The sequence below is a fragment of the Rhipicephalus microplus genome, unplaced genomic scaffold, assembly GCF_043290135.1.
Source record: "Rhipicephalus microplus isolate Deutch F79 unplaced genomic scaffold, USDA_Rmic scaffold_15, whole genome shotgun sequence".
Lineage (NCBI taxonomy): Eukaryota > Metazoa > Arthropoda > Arachnida > Ixodida > Ixodidae > Rhipicephalus > Rhipicephalus microplus.
The window spans coordinates 13,985,214-13,999,508 of NW_027464588.1; the positions used below are offsets into that span (position 1 = coordinate 13,985,214).

Below are 14,295 nucleotides of genomic sequence, written 5' to 3' on the forward strand. Positions count from 1 at the left end.
GTCAACTCTTCTTGATGTGTCTCGTACCAGAGTTTCGCCGTGCCATGCAAGTAGAAGATGATGTTCGCCAACATAAGCGTCGGACCCCAATGGTTGCTGCTGCTGACGCGCTCATATTGAACCAGCCAGTCATCGACGTCTATGCCACTTGTGCCGTTGAATGGACCTGGGTCACGAGGTTGGACCACAACGATCGGCTGCGGGGCTGACGAATCTTGTTGACATTCAGTAGCCTGGTCAGTCATCGTGGTAGCTTCAATGCGCCGTCCGCTGCGAAGATCCAGCTCGTTGGGCTGTATAGCGAGTGGTACCCAGCACCTCCACCAATGATGTTACGGGGAATAAAGTATACACTGGTGAACAAATGTGTACTGGCGAATATATTGGCGAGCTAATGCATACGACGTTGCTGCACTCCGAGCACGTTCCCGTTCAGCACTTCGTCGTCGTCATCCTCAGGCATCTACTTCGCCCGTGACAATATTTGGTTATAGCGGCGATGCATGGCTGGCGTCTCCAAGTGTTTACTATTCAACCTTGTAGCGTCCCCTTGTTGGGGTTGGTGGTGGGTGGCCACCATCGCCGCCGAACTTTAAACAATCTGTATGGCTAACGTTTTCCTCCCTCTCCCTGATCGCCGCCCGAAAAGGTGGCGCACCGAAGACCCGTTCCTCCTTTCAAAACCAAAGCAGTCTTTCCCCAAGTTTCATGTCATACATAGCCAGAAAGAAAACAAAACAGTCCGAGAAATCTCACCCTTTCTTCTCTTAAAAACACTCACAGAAGCAATCGGGCCAGAATATCGTGTAACCAAGTTCGGAAGCGGCAACCTCCTTTTGGAGGTTCGCGACAAGCTGCAATATGACAATTTACTTAAACTTGTAGCATTTGGGGATGTCCCAGTTTCCGTAGGCCCCCATATGTTCTTGAACACAGTCCGCGGTGTCATCTCTGATGACGACCTTCTTGGATTATCAGAGAGTGAATTATTGGAAGGCTGGCAAGACCAGAAGTTAGTGAAGGTTCAAAGAATAGTAATAGGACGAGACAAAAAAGAAACAGCAACGAAACATATAATTATCACCTTTGGTACTAGTGATTTACCCGATTCAATCGAAACTGGCTACTGCAAGCTTCGAGTCGGGCCCTACATACCGAATACTCGTAGGTGTTTCAAATGTCAGCGCTTTGGACACGGTTCACAAAGCTGCAGAGGGCGCATGACTTGCGCAAACTGTAGCTCCAACGAACGCCCATCGCACAATTGTACTGCTGCAGCCCGCTGTGCGAATGGCAAAGGAAAGCATCCCGCCTACTCGCAAACGTGCCCATCCTGGAAAGAGGAAAAACAAATTCTTCAACTCAAAGTTAAATTCAATCTGTCTTTTCAAGAGGCGCGCCAGCGCTTCTACCTCCATAACAAGCACTCTCCTTCTTTTGCAGATGTGACGCGCCAGGGCGCCGTGCAACATCTTTCCGCGTCTGCGAATGTCACACGAGAAGTGTGACTACGGTCCCGGCATCTGCGCCCAAGGCTTGAGTAGCCTGTGCTGCTCCGCCTCCTGCCAAGCAGGTTCAGCAGACTTCAGAGTCTGCCGGACCCCGGACCACTGCACCTGCAGTTGCGTCCGAAACTTCTGTGAATGTGCCTGCTCATCAGGCACCATCCGCCACCTCGTAGGAGGTGATGGATACAAGTCCCATTCCTCCGGCGCCTCATACGCCGAAGGATAGGCGCAACTCTTTGGAGCGCGCCCAGAAAGAAAAACGTCGAATTACGGGGCCCCAAAAGGCCTTGTAACCTGAAGTGACACTTCTTGTACACACAGCACCACACATCTTTAAAATAACACATATAATACAGTGGAACGTGAGAGGCATACTGAGGAACATCTACGATATCCAAGAACTTCTACACAAACATACACCAAAAGTGCTGTGTGTGGAAAAAACACACTTAAAATCAAGACACACTAACTTTCTTCGAAATTACGTTATCTTTCGAAAAAACCGAGATGATACTGTCGTCTCATCCGGTGGTGTTGCCATAATTGTTAGTCAAGGAACAGCCTGTACACGTTTACCCCTTCAGACATCCCTGGAAGCAGTAGCTGTCCGAGCTGTCATCTTCAACAATTTGCAGTATATACATACCGCCACACCATCAACTGACTAAACACGAGTTTTAGGCGCTGATAGCAGAACTTCCAGAACCGTATCTCGTCCTAGGGGACTTTAATGCTCACAGTAGCTTATGGGGCGACTCACGCTGCGATGCGCGAGGTCGCCTCATTAAACAGTTTTTTTTCTTCCGGTGCGTGCCTTCTGAATCGGAAAGAGCCAACATATTACAACATCGCTAACAATGCGTACTCAGCCATAGACCTCAGCATAACATCTCCATCACTCTTGCCTCTACTTAAATGGAAGGTCATTAATAATCCATACGGCAGTGACCATTTTCCTATCGTTATCAGCAAATCAATAACAAATATATGTCCTGCACAGGTTCCCAAATGGCTCACCGACAAAGCAGATTGGGAACAGTATCAAAAAATGACTCTCCTAACTTGGACTGACATGGAGGAGTTAAGCGTAGAAGCCGCTGTGAGCTACCTGACAGCATTTTTGATCGATGCTGCAACGAAATGTATACCACAAACATGTGGACAGTCAGGCAAACGACGAGTCCCATGGTGGAATAATGAGTGTCGTAATGCGCGAAAGGAGCAGAACAAGGCATGGAGGTTGTTTCAGAATTCACCGACAGCCAAAAATCTTGACAGCTTTAAGAAAATAAAATCTCAAGGCAGGAGAACGCGCAGGCAGGCCAGATGAGAAAGCTGGCACAAGTTCTTATCGGGGATCAATTCATATACACAAGAGGCTAAAGTCTGGAACATGGTTCGTAGGGTAGCAGGAAGACAAGTACATACACTCCCACTCGTTAACACACAGGGTGACAGCCTGGAAGATCACTTCCTCGGCGCCCACTACGAGCAGGTGTCTAGCTCATCACACTATACTCAAGCTTTTCAAAGATATAAAGCAAGGATAGAAAAGCAGAAACTAGAACACAAGTGTACAAACTACGAGGCATACAACCAGCCTTTCAACTTAGCTGAGCTACAAACGTCACTAAACTCCTGCAGTAATTCTGCCCCAAGCTACGATCGTGTAGTGTATGAATTGTTGAAAAACCTGCCGCTCGAAACGCGAAAAACATTACTCTCCCTATACAATGCTACCTGGTTTTCTGGTATCATCCCTGCTTCCTGGAAAGAAGCTACAATTATTTCCATTTCAAAAGACGTCAAGGACCCTTCCTCAGTTTCAAGTTATAGGCCTATTGCACTTACAAGCTGCCTTTGTAAACTTTTTGAAAAGATCATAAACCGCCGACTTTTACATCTCCTTGAAACACAGTCTGCTCGACAGATTCCAGTGTGGATTTCGAAAGGGTAGATCCACCACCGACCATCTGGTGCGTATCGAGGCACAGATCCGAGACGCTTTCGCCCACAAACAATACTTCCTCTCTGTGTTCCTCGATATCGAGAAGGCTTACGAAACAACATGGCGTTTTGGCATATTATGAGACTTGTCTCACCTGGGTGTGCGCGGTAGAATGTTTTCCATAATCGAGAGTTACTTGTCCAATCGAACATTCAGTGTCCGTGTAGGCAGTGTTCTTTCCCAAACATTTGTCCAGGAGACGGGAGCACCGCAAGGTGGTGTACTTACACTTTTTATTACACTTTTTATTATCAAAATGAATTCCTTGCACCTGTCCATCCCCCGCAATATGTTCTATGTACATATGTCGACGATGTTCAGCTTGGCTTCAAGTCATGCAACTTGGCAATATGTGAGCGGCAAGTTCAGCTGCGTTTAAACAAGGTCTCCAAATGGGCAGATGAAAACGGATTTCGACTTAACCCACAAAAAAGCACGTGTGACTTGTTCTCTCGAAAGAGGGGCATGCACTCGGAACCTGACATTCGACTGAACGGGCAACGTCTGTCTGTCAAAGCCGAGCATAAATTCTTAGGCTTAATCTTGGACAAATTTATCTTCGTACCACACATGAAGTATTTAAAAACAAAATGTTTAAAAGCCATGAATGTTATAAAAGTGTTGTCACGTACTACTTGGGGTAGTGATAGGCAATGTCTCGTGAACATGTATAGAAGCCTCATTCGCACCCGCTTAGATTATGGGGCCGTTGTTTATCAGTCTGCGACTCAAAGTGCTTTGAAGATGCTGGATCCCGTGCACCATTTGGCCATCTGCCTTTCTACGGATGCTTTTTGCACCAGCCCCGTAGAAAGCCTTTATGTTGAGTCAAGTGAGTATTCGCTTCATCTGCAGAGAACTTACATGTCTTTTGTATATTTCCTTAAGGTGAAAGCAGACAAGAAGCACCCCTCATACTCTACTATTAATGATTTGTCAAGCTCCATTCTATTTCAAAACAGGCCTTCAATGAGGCAGCCCTTCTCAGTTCGCCTGAAGGGTCTAGCTGAAGAAACTGAAGTGTCACTTGAACACAGTTTAATGGCTTCTGTAGCATACCCGCCACCGTGGCAGTGGAAGCCTATAGACTGCGATGTGTCTTTCCTAGAAGTTACTAAACATGCGCCTATTGCCCATATCCGAACATACTTCCTGGAACTTCAACACATATACACACGTCCTGAGTTCTTCACAGATGCTTCTAAGTTTAGCTCCTCTGTGTCCTACGCTGCTGTCGGGACATCCTTTTCGGATGCTGGCCCTCTGCATCCAGGTACAAGTATCTTCACAGCGTAAGCTTATCCGATTTGTGGCTGCTAAACACATCAAACAACTACAAATACAAAAAGCAGTAATTTATACGGACTCCCTCAGTGTGGTAACAGCTCTGCACAATCTTAAAAAACAAAAAACCCTGTCCTCGTCTCGCTTTACTCCACTTTATGCACACTCTACACACTCAAACAACATGTAGCGTGCTGGGTGCCAGGGCACCATGAGATCCAAGGCAACATGATGGCGGATCAGCTTGCTGCATCCGTCCACGAAAGCGCTGCCACTACACCCATATCGATCCCAGCCCTTGATCTTAAGCCGTTTCTCAAACGAAAGCTCAAGAACTACTGGCAAAGCAAGTGGGATCGATACACACAAAACAAACTGCATGTTATTAAGCCACACCTTGGCCATTGGCCGCCAGTATCAAGATCTCCTCGCACAGAGGTAATACTAACGAGGCTCAGGATAGGACACACATACACGACACACTCGCATCTTTTGTCCGGTGGCGATCCATCATTGTGTGACAGATGTAATGAAGCACTAACAGTTCTTCACATTTTAATCCAGTGCAAACAACTAGACACTCTAAGAAAACAACACTTTTCATTACCCTACCGACAACATATACCTTTACTCCCTGCAATGTTCGTTGGTAGGGAAGCACTGTTCGCTCATAAATCGCGGCTAGCTTTTTTAAAAGATGTTCACTTTTATCATGTCATATGCCCAGGCAATGCGTAGCGCGACCTCTTAAGAGAGGTTTTCGCTGCAATGGCTACACAACAAAGCACTTGCCTTGCAGCCCTTGGACACAAGGGCGCTGATGAGGCACTTGTGCTAGTGCCAAATATTTTTACTCGTTTTTATTATCAAAATCTTTGTCACTTTTTTTTACTATGCATATTACGCCACTGTCATGATTTTAATACTTATGTTTTTACCCGCATTATCGCGAGGAATTTCAAGACCTCTATACAGCCACGCAACTTATCATTGTCCACATCTCTACTCATTGAAATGGCGCTCTTTGGCCATCAATTGGCCCTTGCACCATAAAGCGCCACACATCAATCAATCAATCAAACCGCGTGTTTCTTCAAACTGCCTGAAACTTAGTGTGTGCATTTGCACAGGCTTTGTTATGGACAGCTAGTTAAAAGTCATTTTTCTGCGTGTTGTCGAACAGGATCGCTGTGCCGACGTTTGACATGCCTCATTCCGGGACCAATGTACACAGCTGCAAAGCAAACTGGGCGTACATATATTTTGAGCCTAAAGTTTAGTTCTTCTTGTGCAGCAATGAAACTATAGCTAATTGCAATTGCTATAGCTATAGCAATGAAATGATAGCTAATTGTTTTATAATTAGATATACAATGAGACGCTAACGATGATTAATTACACAAATGCACACATAACAGCAGGTTATCTCGTTTCCTCTACTAAAATGCGATATAGTGCATTGAAGTTGAGTGTATCTAGTTGAGACACATTTTCAGTCTATCATAATTGTCGTCTGAAGGGGATCAAGTCTCATGGAAATGGGACGGCACTAGAGTGTTTTTGTTTTATTGTTTGACGTTTTCTTGGGGCACTGTTTGACAAAACAACACTTGGAATACCAATGACGCCATTGCTCTGCAGGAGGGCGAGCCATGGCGGTGGAAGACGCAGGACATTTGTATAGTTATGCTATATTCACATTTTGTAAGCGTGGGTGTGCATTCTAGTTGATGGCAGTTGCCAGTGGTTCCTTGTCTACTTCAAAATGCTTTAATTAGTTTTTCCTTCTGAGCACAAACTTGCTCTCAATGCATATAAGGCTTTACTGTAAAGCAAAATGTGCCCATTAGTGGTGGCAGTGGCTTGATTTCCAACATATGGCTGCGCCAGTGCTTCGAAGTACCTTTCTTGGAAGCCTATATAAAAGCCTTTCACTTCAAACTTTTTTCACTGAAGCTGTGGCAAAATCCTTTCTTCAATGAGCTACACAGTGTGCCTTGATGAGTACGTAAGTTTATGGATTTATGCACATTGTGCCTTGATGAGTACTCAAGTTGATAAAATTATCTGGTCTTCAAATGTGTGAATATTTTGCTCATTTGTGTGGTACAGATCAACGCTATATCAAGCGTAGAGCCAAAGACTCTTCAGGCAGTCATACACACAATGCTTCATCCTCTGTCAGATCCGAAACCCCTGCGGCATTGCAGTAATTGCCAACAAGCCCAGCACGTAGCATAGTCATGCCATCATGTCATTTCTTGCCATGGCAGCTTTTAACGCTAAGCATGAATGCATGGGTCCGATTTCGGGCCACGGAATCTGCACTGCAGTCGAAGTTAAATGCGAAAACAGCCATGCGTTTAAATTTAGGTGTGTATTGAAGAACCAAGAATAGCGAACAGTGATCCGAGATGTCCTGCTATGCCATGCTTCGGAATAGTTTTTTTTCAAATGGCATCACAGGTTACCACGTGCTTGTGATGGCACAGTAATGCTAGTGACCACTCTCAAGTGATCCTTATTCGCGTGAGCTAGGATTGGGCTACACGTTTAGTGAGGCGAACTTCAGCTGTTCAAGCTGGGGATTTCTCCTTGGTGTAGCAACTGTGTAGATGCACAGTTCAGTTTTAGTGTGCATTAGCTGTGCCTGGGTGTCATACACTAAAACATTGGCGATACGAATGTTACGGTGTCACCAAAAATATTCGAATCATGTGAACTTCGTATCACCAGACAATATAGAATATGAGCATCAAAAAAAAAAATGGCATACATTTCTATTACTGCGTCTTGGGGCCACAACGCCGCGAACTGCTTTGAATACTTTCCAGTGAAGTTTTTAGGCAGGGAAATGCATGGTACCCTGCGTGTAAAGGCACCTCGTGTAAAAGACAAGAATTGCTGTCCATTGCACGTCCCTCATAAAGGGGCTGAACAGTATTTTCTTACCGCGGTGGTGTTGATGTTTTTTTTGGGAGATTTAGGGCAATGTGAGCACCATGGGAGAGTTTTCAGGTCTGCGTGTCCCCAACAGTCGTGCATGTTGACGTTCCGAGGCCTAGCTCTTTTGCAGAGACAGTCTTCTTCATCTTTCAGTCCTCGTCCACCATTCATAGCATGTCTCAATGCTCGAGGACACGGCCCCCATTGTTATCCGCATGTGGCTGCCACATCGACAGCACAGCATTTCTTGATGTGTAAAAAAAAAAGATCGCGTCGTCAATGTTATCTGTAATCTATATATGAAGGCATACGAAAGTGCATTAAGGCTTTCAAAATTTGTGCATGCAATCTTGGAGGCTACGACATGTCATTGAAGGCATAGTTTACTGAAATGGACGAGAGAGAACTCTGGCACTGCGATTGTTCAACCCCCATGGTAATGATGGGTACTACACGGATTCCCTAGGCTTCTTGCTTGCGGGATTCGAACCCACTTGTGGATTTGTTTATTGGGGTTTTGGTTTTGTTTTGAATGAAAAAAAAGAAATGAAGGGACCCTTGTGGGCTTCTTGAACAGATTTGAATTGGTGAGCCTGAAAAGTCGGAAAGGTGTAGCGCAACAGCTTGACCTTTGCTAAATTTTTTGCGGCAAAGTGGATTGAGGCCACATGGAGCCAAATTGTGCCGAGAGAAATTAGATTAGACAAATTCGTGGAGTACTCATCATTTAAACTCTGGCTAAAGCGCCGTGTGTTACATCTCCCATGCACGCTAGTGCCAGAGTCACCTATAGTATAATAGGACACTCCGTGACTGAAGGTATATTCTGACGAACTGGCGGTGTGGCACTCTAGCCCGCACTTGGGTTTCCGCATTCGTGCATGCTAGTTGCGCATTCTGTGACAGCAGGAGTAGCTCCATGTCATACGTATTTCGTAGCGGAGGTTCATATCAAACGCCCCTGGGCGACAATCGGTACACAACCATCCTAGAATACATTGTGGGCTAGTAAACCTCTGCCGGACCAAAGAGCAATTCCCATCACCCCAAAATTTGTACAAGCACTGTTCCTACCACCACAGTTTTACCGTACAATGGGTTTTCTGTAGGAGGCCTCAGAATTTAGTTTTGCTTCTTAATGATATGAACTTACTCACCCCTCACCTCTTTGCTTGTCACTGCTACTGTGAACCTTCAGGTCAAAGAGCAGCCTGCCTCCAACCGACCGTAAAGGGAGTGACACGAGCCTTTCAAGTGGCTGCTCCTACAGCCCGTTGCCCCCATCTGTAGTGCCGGACTTCAAGACTCCCGACTTTGAGCAGTTCCGCAGCCCTTTCAAGGACTGCACCATACACAGGAATCCCAGCAAAGGTCTTGCCATGCGATATGGTAAGTACATGCTTCATACTTCGATGTCAATGCCTAAGAAGCACAAAAACTGCCAAAAATTACTCAGAAAAATGTGTTTGCAAAGCTTTAAGCATATTTCTGATGACCATTGAAGCTCTGAGTGGTCTGGTGAGGGCCAATCTTGGGGTGACGAAAAATTCAAGTTCGAGTGCTACATATCGAGTTTTAGACAGTGTCAAATTAACGGAAAAATCAAGGTAGCAATAGCCTTCTGTAACTTGAGTGTGCTTTAAGGGAGGATGGGGGATAAAAATTTAGAGACTTTCTGAAAAAAAAAATCGCTTTTAGATTTGAGTTGTTTTGGATTGGTGGTGCATTAACGATGCTGAGCATGCTTGGTTGTTTGTGCGGCAGAAGACAATAAAAAAATAATTTTTCCTCGAGATGTTGGCGTGGAGGTCTCTTACAAAGTCATGGCTGCAAAGTGGGCAAGATGCCGATTGTTAAAAGAACATGAAAGAACAAACTGTTTTTTCACGTATTAGTAAAGCACAGTTTTGCTGTCCTGAAAACACTACTCTTGCCGCGACATGAGGCCTGTTATGCGAGAAAATCTGCGAAAAGAAAATGCAGGTGAAGACGCCACAATGTGTGTGAAATTTTAAAAATGGCACTACAAGCTTAATTTTCACTGCTAATAATAATAATGAACTTATGACAGTAAAACTTAAGGCAACACAGTTCTTAGAGTGCAGTTTGTCAATTTAAATGAAGTCATTGTTTGTTTTTAGTTTAAGCACCCACATCAAATTTACTCATGTCAAGATTTTTGCGTCAACGAGTAGCTATCGACCCCCTAGTAGCGATTCGCGACCTAAAACGCATCTGAGTGATGAATGAGTATCTGTAATAATAATATATTCACTATCGAACGTGGTTCAAAATCGGTGGAAAACCCGCCAAGTCGTAGTGCTGGCAGCGCTACCTTGCAGCCACGTCGAGGCCGCTGCACAGCTGATGCCGCTTTCACAAAAAATGGGGACGTCACACTGGCGTTTCGTCTGCTAGGAGCGCACGTACAGTCGGTCCAGCAGTGTCACTGAATGCTTAGACATGCCTCTGTCGCCAACATCGTCATCCTCGCGGTCAACGTCGCAAGTGATGATGACAGCGACCTGAAATTGGGTATCGCCGTGATTTGCGACGATTCTTGCTTGACAAGCTCCGCGTTAAATGCTATGTATTTATCAGTCTCGGCCGTTCTGTCGGAGCTCAGGAACACCAACTACACACCTCATATCGTGGATGTTTGGAGAGTGAATGGCATCTTTCAGCTACAGCAGGGCACACGGTAAAAATAGCCTCGGTTGGAGAAAAGGCCTCTTACTGCCAGTGAAACCGAACTGGTTCACTAGCACAGGATTTACCCTGTAGCAACTAGCCACAAAGTGAAGGGAGCAAACGCGGCTGTTCTTCACAGGCGTCCAGCCCCTCTGTTTAACGGCGCATATGAAGTCAACCCACTAATTGCGTTGGAGTTCGTGTCTTGGAAAGGCATGGAACGCCACGCACTTTCCACTTTTTCTGCGCCTCGACTCAGGTTCTTACTACGCAGTGGTTCCCTGACATTCTGGCACGTATTGTCGCTCTGAATGATCGTACTCACACGCAGTGGAGCACAACGCAAATCAGTCGATGTGACACGATGAAACGCACGCATGCTTCAACACAGCAAAGATAGTGACTAGGGAGAATATGGCTGGGAGTCTGCTCCAAACACACTCGGAGATCGTCGACGTCATCATTACTAGCGTATTGTTACTCAGGGTGGTATTTGTGGAACGTATCGCACCGAACACGTAGCAGTAGTGTCTATGTCACAGGGCAGTCTATTTTTCGTTTTTTCTCCTTAGCTTTTCTACGCTGTTTGACGTCGAAGCAAAATAACTTCTACGTGACTGACGCCATTCAAAATTGGCCAAGAAGACCTGTGCATACCAAGTGATCGAATGATGGGCACATTTGAATCTTGAAAATTGATGTCAGTGCTCCTTTAAGTGAATGTGTCTGTGTTGGAAAACTTGTTTCCAGTGATTTTAATTTATGGGACACTTTCTGTTGGTGTTGAGCCAGAGGACAATCAAATTAAAAGGACAGAAATTTAGCCTCGCTAACGGAAGAGTCACTTGCTCATTGGTAACGAACCTCGAGTGGTTGGGAACGTATCAAGTGATTACCCACCGCTGCTTTAATGCCAATTCTGAGTAGTTCATGGTGCTTTTGTGTGCTACTTGGCTGATATACCGCATTTACTCGAATCTACCGCGCCCTCGATTGTAACGCGCACCCGATTTTTACCACGAAAAAAAAAAAAAAAACGTAAGACATCGATTGCAACGCGCACCCAATTTTCTCGCTGGCCCGCACGATCACACCACTCGAAAAAACGACTCCTTTCGGGAGCGTCTTCCATTTAAATATGAGGTACGGGCGAAGCTTGTGCACATCTGACGTGTAACAGAGCATTGCCGTCACTGTAGTTTTACCGTGGACCGATGTCAGCACGCGAACTTGCTTCGCCCCCTTCTTCTCGACGGTTGTGATGCCAGGCATGTCGAAGTAAAGAGGCGTCTGATCGGCATTCCCGATTTGCCCTAGAAGGTAGCCGTTGTTGCGCCGCAAGTTTAGGACGAACCTCTGAAAACTGTGAAGCTTTTCATCGTACTCCTCCGTAAAACTTTTCGCATATGCATGTTCCCCTTCGGAGGGAAAAGCCTTTCCCCTTCATAAAGTTAGTTAGCCAGCACCTGCTTGCTTTAAACTGGCTCCACATTAGACCTTTTTCTAAGGCTAATTGCATAGCCCGCACTTGGAGCAGTTCTGTCGTCACGGGCCGCTGTGCCGCTCGCTGCTCAAGCACATACTCGCCGAGCAGCTCTTCAATTTGCGGAAACCGACCCTGCTGTGGTCCACTGAAGCCTTTGCGTGAAGCTTTGCTGTTGACAATCTGCTTTTGTTTCCGCCGGTCCCGCATGCACGTTTCGGGAACTCCGAATGATCGCGATGCGGCCCGATTTCCGTCCGTTTCTGCACATGCGATGACTTTTCTTTTAAAAGCGGCATCGTGGTGCACTCGAGTTTTTGTAGTTGGCCCTTCCACGCCGTCGATGCTAATGCACTACTAGACGATGAACCCCTCAGCACACGTATGAAGTGCCGCACCTGGGGAACACATAAGCAGAAATGGCCGACGCGCCATGCCAACGCACGTAGGGGGCGGCCATTTTGGATTTGCCGATGGCAATAGATTGATCGCAATTTTTTTGTTGGTACTCGATTCTAACGCGCATGCGATTTATGAACTCGCTTAACCGGAAAAAAGATGCGCGTTACATTCGAGTAATTACGGTAATTGCAATGAACTCCATAGAGTTCATTGCAATTAGCGGGGAATCTCTTTTGTGACCAACACTTCTAGTGAGTAACATTCGCACCTCGAAAGCTTCGAAAAATTGAAGATGATTGGATGTGATTGTCACAGAGCAGCAGCCCTAACTACGCAGCAGGTCACTTCGATGATTTTACAACATTCTTTGTCGATTATCAAAAAAATAAAAAATCAAACTCTTTCTTCTCAGTTCAAAGTATGTTAGAAAAACTATGATTTCCTAATTGTTTTGCCAATAGCTGCATACATACAAGGTTCGGTTCTAGACAATTTTTACAGGATCAAGGTAGGGTACTTTTCTGATCACAAAGTATTTTCAAACACATTAAGTAACTTAGATGTCTGACATCCAGTAACAAGGAACAAAAATCTTCACTCTTTGGATTACACCTTTACAAATATGTCATAAGAGGCGTGTGACTCTCCTTAGCCTGTACTACAAATTGCTTGAAATGGACATAGTTATAAAAAAAGTTGGATATTTTATTATTTTTCAAATGACAGTTCTCCTAAGCTGATATACCTGACCAATCACTATAACAGCTGTTTTTTTTTTCTAATAATGCTAGGTTGTTAAAATTCAGAGGTAATCTATCTCTTCAATTTTCATCAATGTTTGTTAAGCAATTCAATTATTGACTTCAGCTCTGCAGAGCCCGTTAATTATGTACTCAAACCTTACTACAACAAAGTGTCATGCTGCACAAAAAATAGGTTTGTGATATATAAAAATTCGTTATAAAGGTGCATTCCTTACACTCTTTATATACCAAGTTTACTCTTAATTTATTTCATCATAACTGATACTTCATAATGCCATTGTTCGAGTTTTGAGTGTAGTTGACCTCTATCGACTTTCAATTGGTGACAGAGCCATATTGCTAAGCCTTTAAGGCAGTCTTTATGAAAGACTATCCATAACTGGGTATGAAACGAGACTCCTGTGTGGTTTTCATCCCTCCATTCAGATGACAGCTCTTCAGAGCTCGATTCTCCGGTAAGCGCTACGATCGACGTCAAGAAAACGGTGGCCTTCCCGATCCCCGACACGCCAGCACATTACAGTGAGTACTCCGTAAAGACCTCGTAGTGTGTTTTTCATGTGCTGTTGTTTCTGGCTGTTCCAAATTAAGGCGTGAGCACGGCCAGGCGATTAAATTTGTTTTTGGGACACAAAGTTCTTGATAATAAAAAAAAAAGCCACAAGAAATAAGGGCGAGGTGCAAGTGTTAGTCTCGATAATGCCAGTACTTGAGAGCGATAAAACCGTCCTGTGCGATCAAGACGTCCTTCAAAACAGTACTGCTTTGATGTCTCCTGTGTAACTCCGCCAAAAAATAGTTTTGGACTGGGAACATGAAGCTGACTGACTCCTGGTTTGACTTGTGTGGTTTTACTCTGGCACAACCATGAGAGCAATTGGTCCGAAATGGGAACCTTGCGAGGAGTGTATAATTTTTCATATTATGGCGTTTCACAGGCAGTCATAAAAATTAAGGGCATCTTAGTGCTTTTATTCATGTCGCTATAGTTATCTCTCATGGAAATAAATGTATAGGCATGCATCATGTTCAGGTCTGTTGTTAGTTTTCTGCCATGACTGCGGATAATCTCGGTAATGTTCAGCACTATTGCAAAAGTGTAAAAAACTGTAATTGGCTCTGAACCTTTCGAACGAGGTTTTTAATTTGGGTACAAGAGTATTAACAAAGGAGAGAGCCACTGTGAAGGGAACTCAGATGACCTACACA

The 14,295-nt window shown here is 44.9% G+C and overlaps 1 protein-coding gene across 7 annotated transcripts in view; it reads left to right on the forward strand.

Annotated features, from left to right (window-relative positions):
* LOC119185596 (uncharacterized) overlaps positions 1–14,295 on the forward strand; it is a 96,623-nt gene that overhangs the window by 51,052 nt on the left and 31,276 nt on the right. For 4 of the 7 annotated variants that reach the window (XM_075883168.1, XM_075883171.1, XM_075883170.1 and 1 more), the window contains 3 exons: positions 5,984–6,052; positions 8,945–9,135; positions 13,513–13,608. In XM_075883168.1, coding sequence (XP_075739283.1) covers positions 5,984–6,052; positions 8,945–9,135; positions 13,513–13,608 — 356 coding nt within the window. The remainder of the gene's footprint in view (positions 1–5,983; positions 6,053–8,944; positions 9,136–13,512; positions 13,609–14,295) is intronic. The other 3 variants (XM_075883169.1, XM_075883172.1, XM_075883174.1) reach the window with 1 other exon arrangement.